The sequence below is a fragment of the Phaethon lepturus genome, unplaced genomic scaffold (genome assembly GCF_000687285.1).
Source record: "Phaethon lepturus isolate BGI_N335 unplaced genomic scaffold, ASM68728v1 scaffold20038, whole genome shotgun sequence".
In the NCBI taxonomy this organism is placed as follows: Eukaryota; Metazoa; Chordata; class Aves; order Phaethontiformes; family Phaethontidae; genus Phaethon; species Phaethon lepturus.
In genome coordinates, this window is record NW_010557168.1 from 1 (window position 1) to 6,763 (window position 6,763).

The 6,763-nt window shown below is 39.4% G+C and overlaps 1 protein-coding gene across 1 annotated transcript; it reads left to right on the forward strand.

Annotated features, from left to right (window-relative positions):
• Window positions 1–1,554: 1,554 nt before the first annotated feature.
• Window positions 1,555–5,013, forward strand: LOC104625153 (sister chromatid cohesion protein DCC1-like; the record flags this gene model as incomplete). Its single annotated transcript, XM_010292705.1, has 4 exons — window positions 1,555–1,607; window positions 2,862–3,019; window positions 3,571–3,719; window positions 4,905–5,013. Coding segments are annotated over 4 exons (469 nt in total), but the record flags the coding sequence as incomplete, so codon positions are not given.
• Between the last annotated feature and the right edge of the window lie 1,750 nt (window positions 5,014–6,763).

Sequence of the window (6,763 nt, forward strand, 5' to 3'; positions counted from 1 at the left end):
CCAGAGGGTCCTGGACAAGCTCGAGGAATGGCCCCGTTTGGAACTCATGAGGTTCAACAAGGCCAAGTGCAGGGTCCTGCACCAGGATTGAGGCAACCCCTGGTATCAGTACAGGCTGGGGAATGAAGGGATTGAGAGCACCCCTGCCGAGAAGAGCTTGGGGGTCCTGGTGGATGAAAAGCTGGACATGAGCCGTCAGTATGCGCTCAGTCCACAAGGCCAACCGTATCCTGGGCTGCATCCAAAGCAGCGTGGCCAGCAGGTTGAGGGAGGTGATTCTGCCCCTCTACTGCGCTCTGGTGAGACACCACGTGGAGCCTGCGTCCAGCTCTGGAGCCCTCAGCACAGGAAAGACATGGACCTGTTGGAGTGGGTCCAGAGGAGGCCACAAAAATGCTCAGAGGGATGGAACACCTCTGCTGTGAGGACAGGCTGAGAGAGTTGGGGTTGTTCAGCCTGGAGAAGAGAAGGCTCTGGGGAGACCTTACTGCAGCCTTACAGTACTTAAAGGGGGCTTCCAAGAAAGATGGGGACAGATGTTTTAGCAGGTCCTGTAGAGATAGAACAAGGGGTAATGGTTTTAAACTAAAAGAGGGTAGATTTCAACTAGACCTAAGGAAGAAATTTTTCACACTGATGGTGCTGAAACAGTGGCACATGTTGCCCAGAGGGGTGTTAGATGCCCCATCCCTGGAAACATTCAAGGTCAGGCTGGACGGGGCTCTGAGCAACCTAATCAAGTTGCAGATGTCCCTGCTCACTGCAGGGGGGTTGGACTAGATGGCCTTTAAAGGTTCCTTCCAACCCAAACTATTCTATGATTCTATGAAACATCACAGCTGAATTTTAAGTGATGGAAGCAGCATGTACTTATGCTGCAAATTGCTGACTATGTTGAAATACTTGTTCTGAAGGTAGCCAAAAATGTTTATTTTACTGCTTGCGTAATGTCTGAGATGGTTGTATGTTTTCTGGTACAATAATGAATTCAGATCTTCAAAGTTGAGTTTATTGTACTGCCATTTGGAGTCATGAAATAATTTAAGATTACCGTTCAAACAAAGTCTTAAGTTGACAGTATGTAGCATTTTCCATGGATTTTGCTTTTGGCTCAAAAATAAATCTTCTTTTAGTGTTAGTTTCTGCAGTTAGTTTGTAATTTTATGCCAGAGATCTAGAAAAAGGCCTGCTATTCAGTAAGTGATAATAACTGCCAAATTTGAGACTAGTGTTTCAATTTGGAAAGAAGTGACATTGCAAGAGTCTCTTTTCCTTATTCTCTGTATGCCTTTTAGTCTTTGCTAGTTAGAACTAGAAAGAGGAAGAGACTTTTGGGGATGACACGCTGAATTAAGTCCCATGTGTCTTTTTTTTGTCCTGTTTTGTTCTCTTTTAACTTCTGAGTTTTTATTGATTTGTTCATTTCAGCCATGAAGACTTACCCCATTCTCCCTTCTTGATTTTTGCTTTACCTGTTCCTTCATCATCTTGGTTTCTGTAATGTCCTAATGAACAGTTTTAAACCTTGATTTCTGATTTTTTTTTTTTTTTCAGAGATATGATAGAACATATTCTTTTAAGCTATGGAAGGAAATACACTGATGATGGTAAGTCTGGGAAAGCATGCATATTTTAATTTTGCATAAAGGACATAGTTATTCGTGAGTAAAAGCAGATTTTGTGAGAGTGGCCCAAACAAATGAATTTGCTGCAATGCCAGTAAAAGGGAGCAAACAGTAAGCTAAAAATCAGTAAAATTGTTAGAGAAAGTTTAATAGGAAAAGGACTGTTAAACTGTACAAGCCACTAGGGAAAAATTAGGAACCATCAGAGATAGCTGAAGTGATTTATTAGGTGTCTACAAGCTATAATTTTATGACTGAAGAGAGATCACTAGTAAAATTTAGATGGAATTTCTCTTTAGATACCCTAGGAGGTCTCAGATGTTTGAGCAATTAATTGTGCTGTTGTGAATAGTCAATGGCATATAGATCTCCCTGAATTCAGCTTGCCTGAAGTAGACATCTGCCTTTGGTCCCTTGAACTACACCACAGGATCCATTGATTTTGTTAATTAAATCTCTGTTGCCCATCTCACATATAGACATAATATTTCAGTGCCTTAATCTCAATCTGAGTTCTTCCCCACAGTTGCTTTCCAGAGAATCATGGAATCTTTGGGTTGGAAGGGACCTTTTAAGGTCAAAATCATCTCACCTTTGGCTAAAGTAGAAGTTGCACTCAACCTTAAGGGACACAGGAAAGTAGTTGGAGTGACAGAGATTGTCTTCTTGGTGTATTTAGGGAAGGTTGCACAAGGAACAAGTTTGAATTGCAGACAGTCCAGATGACTAAAAAAGTGGAAGGAAGTGTTTATGCCTGATGTAGTTCAGGGAATTTTAGCTAAGTCAGTGTGAAAGAAAATAAATTCTCATTATTCCCTTCATCATCTCATATTCGAAGGATGATTAAGGAAGTGAAAGTTTTGTTTAATTGTTCAACTGCAGACAGCAAACACTTTAATACAAGCCATTCAGAAATCAGAATGAAAGCTGTAGAAGAAACAGTGTTACAGTGAAAGGGGAAAAGATGGAAGGCAAATACATTTATTGATATGAAGAAGTACTGTAGCTCTGATAGTGCTGCACACACACATAATATTCTGCATAATTTGTTCTTGAGAATGAGAAGATATCATCATTTATCCAAAGTAATACCAGCTCAGGTTATTCCCTGAGGAAAAGGAAAAAACAGGATACTTGGGTTGTAGAAGGCTATAGAACTGGATGGAAATACAAGGCTGTTGTCTGTTCTTTTATCAAAAAGCAAGAACCCAAGATATATTGGTTTTTGTTTCCCAGCAGGGGACATTTACTTTGAAATGCGTGAAGATAAAATATGCAGAGCTATAGCACAAATGCTTTTGCAAAATGCAGTTAAATTCAATCTATCAGAATTTCAAGAAGTCTGGCAACAAAGTGTCCCTGAAGGGATGACAACAAGGCTCGATCAGCTTAAGGTAAAAACATAAAGAAGTATGGATTCTTTCATGAGTAGGCTGCTGACTTGTGTCATGTAGATTTTATTGATTAATGGGTATTGATTGTGTTAATTCTGTCAACTTTTGAGTTAAAATACTTCTTATAACATCCCCTATGAGCATCAGTAGTCTGGAATCATGACAATTCAGGTTTCTCTAAGCCTGGCACGTTTCACTGTTTGAAGAGAAGTTACAGCTGTACAGTTAATACTTGTAAATGTAACTAGAACAGAAGCTGAAGCTATTGTCAAGCAGACTGTAGTGACAGCCAGCAGAGTAGCAAGCATTGTGAAAATCCTTCTGCTCAAAGGAGGCAGAGAGATTTCCCTCTCCCTTCTTGTCATAAAGGAAATGATAAATACTGCCTGTAAAACAGCATTTTTATGATACTTTTTCACTTTGCCTCTAGTAGTGCAGTTTTAGAAGGCTTTGGAGGTGCAAAGGGCAACTTGAATGGACTATTGCCAAAAAGAAGCAATTTTAATTATTTTGTCATTACTTAACACTTTCTCTCTGATGCTGATCTACAGGGCTTGGCTCTTGTGGATAAAAGCTCAAGACCAGAGACCATCTTTCTGCTAAAAGTAGAAGACTTACCTGAAGACAATCAGGAAAGATTCAACAGCTTATTCAGCATACGGGAAAAGTGGACAGAAGTGGATATTACCCCTTATATAGAGTAAGGTTATATTTATTTTTATTAAAATATAATTAGTGTTATATTCTTCCCTTTTTGCATAACTGACTTCTTAATAGTTATGATTGCCTCAAATACTATACTTCCCATCTTAAATGACTACAAATTCTATATTAATAGAATCCCTGCCACTGGGAACTGTAGCTATATCCATTGGATTTAAACTTCTATAAAGAGCTGATACTACTGAATTTAAACAGGTGATAACTGTCGTCTTGTTTGAGGCAGGCTTAACTCAATGAGGCAGACATAAACCTCCTGACAGTTGTAATCAGGTTCCATATTTAGAACTCAAGAAATATAGAGCAATAGTGCTTCCTGTACTGCGTCCTTTGCTCTCTTGGTGGTTAACACTTATGCTACGGTGCTGTCTGGAAGGCCCAGCCAGGATACATGTGAGCAGATATAGATGGTAACCCAGGAGTAACGGCATCAAACTTTTATGAGTGGTTCTAAATGTAGCATAATTAAGTAGTTCAAAGGTAACTGGTTTGCTAGATTGAAAACCCTTTAGAGACTCACAGAACCACAGAACAGTTGGAAGGAACCTTTAAAGGCCGTCTAGTCCAGCAGGGACATCTTCAACTCTATAAGGTTCCTCAGAGCCCCGTCCAACCTGACCTTGAATGTTTCCAGGGATGGGGCATCTACCACCTCTCTGGGCAACCTGTGCCAGGGCTTCACCACCGTCATTGTGAAAAATTTCTTCCTTATAACTAGTCTAAATCTACCCTCCTTTAGTTTAAAACTGTTACCCCTTATTCTATGATTCTATGATGTGGTTTACTGTAAGCTTCTCATGGTTTTCAGTACTGTATCTTACCCAGAGAACCACAGCAAAAGAGCCATAAGGAACTGCAGCACTACAAGGAAATACTGTAAGGAAGCCTGTTGCAGGCTGTTGAACAGTAATAATAAAAACCAACCAACCCCCAAAAAACCCAAAATCCTCATTTCTGTAGTAAATAACGTAGTTTTGCCTGTTGCTTAAATGTCAAGCCAAGTTCTAAGCTTTAGGTAATTTAAAGCATTATGTGACAGTTACTGTAGTATTTTTTTCCCCAATACCCTAATCCAGTTTATTGCTGTATTTACAAGTATTTCACAGATTCATTTTGTAAGAGAATATGTCTAATGCCAATGTCATCTGCTTTATTTCCTCTATAGAGACTTATGTGCTGAGAAGCAGACAGTTGGTGCTCTTCTGACAAAATATGCTCGCTCCTCAATGCAGAATGGTGTTAAAGTCTATAATTCTAGAAGACCCATCTCATAACAAGTATTGTTTTAAGAACTGAGAACACTGAATGGAGTAACAGTGAATGTTGCTTCTTCCTGCGTTGTAGGGAGAGGAGTTGTCAACCAATATTATACAGTGTTCTTGAGTTTAAGCAGCTAAGCTTCTTGAAAGAGTTTTTTTGAACGTGAGGGCGCATGCCTCTTCTAAGAAACTGTCGTGTCAGCAGCCCCTGCCCACCCTCCTTTACCCATCTTCTTCTTCCTTTCAGTCTGTAGTTATGGCAGGAGGCAAGCTACTTCTTGAATACACTTCAGCTGTCTATCCGTAAACTGAAGTCTGCCATTAAAAATTAAAACCTCCTTGATAAGAATTGAATCAACTGAATTGATTTCAACAGAAAAATGGAAAGCTTAGTCTTTTGCCCATTAGTGAGCGTTCTTAAAGATTAAGATTTCATTGCGGTTGACATTTTGAATACTGCAGACCTTGACAAGCTCATGAACAAATTATTCCTGACTGAGACTACACTAGTCTTGGTTTTGGAAGGTGATTCTTTTTATGGTCATGTCTGTGAATAGTGTTGGCACAAGCTCTTGACACTTTAACACTTGGCAGAATTGCCTTTTAAATATTACCAAAAAAACAAATTGCAACCAACTGTGAAGATATGACAGAATAGTTGGACATTGTGTTGTGAACTTCCTCTAAACTGCCATTAGAATGTAGCTGATGTAAAATTAATACTTTACAGAAGATTACCTTTGCTCTTTAGAGAGAACTTATAAAACTTTGTAATATAATTCATTTTTTTTCCGAATTTTGTTATGACAAATAACTGCCCATAGAAACTGTGCCTTGAAAACTGGGTGGGATACCATTCTGTGTAGAGCAATGAAACAGTTATTTTTTATGATATTGCCATAAAGGGGAGTGTCTGAAATTGAAATTTTGTAACCATTAAAAAGGATTGTTTGCATTTGTCTGTGAACCAGACATTTTCAGATTAGACATTTAGACATTAGACATTTTTCACATTGTTTTTTGAACTTAACAATTGTAGGTTTTTTTATACAAACAGCATTTGCTGCATCAAACTCAGATGTAAGGTATGAAAAACATCAGAACTACTAGCATGCGCAATGTAGGGACAGCGGGGAGAGGAAAGAAACGATAAATCAAATGGAAGTCTTAAGATCACAGAATGACTAAGGTTGGAAAAGACCTTCAAGATCATCAAGTCCAACCATTAATCCAGCACCACCATGTTCCCTAAACCGTGCCCTGAAGCGCCACATCCACACGTTTTTTGAACACTTCCAGAGATAGCGACTCCACCACCTCCCTGGACAGCCTGTTCCAATGCGCATCCTTGGTATTTTCTTATAGATAAAAAGCTGAATAAAAAATACTCCCTGAGCTCTGCTGATTCTTGCCCACTGATGCAGATCAGTTCCCTGTGCTCCACATTTCTGAAGTGCACGAGTGTGGTGTTTGACCCAGTTGTGTAGATACTCAGCTGGCTTGTAATGGCACTGTGCTGGGGACAGCTGCTGTATTCACTGCCTGGTTTCAACAGCTGTGGCTCTTTCTCATAACAGCACCAGGAGGTTCCCTCTCAGAGACAACAACAATAGTATGAATGTGAAAGCCTTGGAACTAACTTCCGTTGCATCATAGAAAGTTCCTTAGTTGAAATACGGAAGACAGTTAATAGTCTTGTAGTCTGCGATACAACCGCTTATGTTTACATTGGGTTTTGTTTGTGAAACAAGGAAGAATTAAAGCG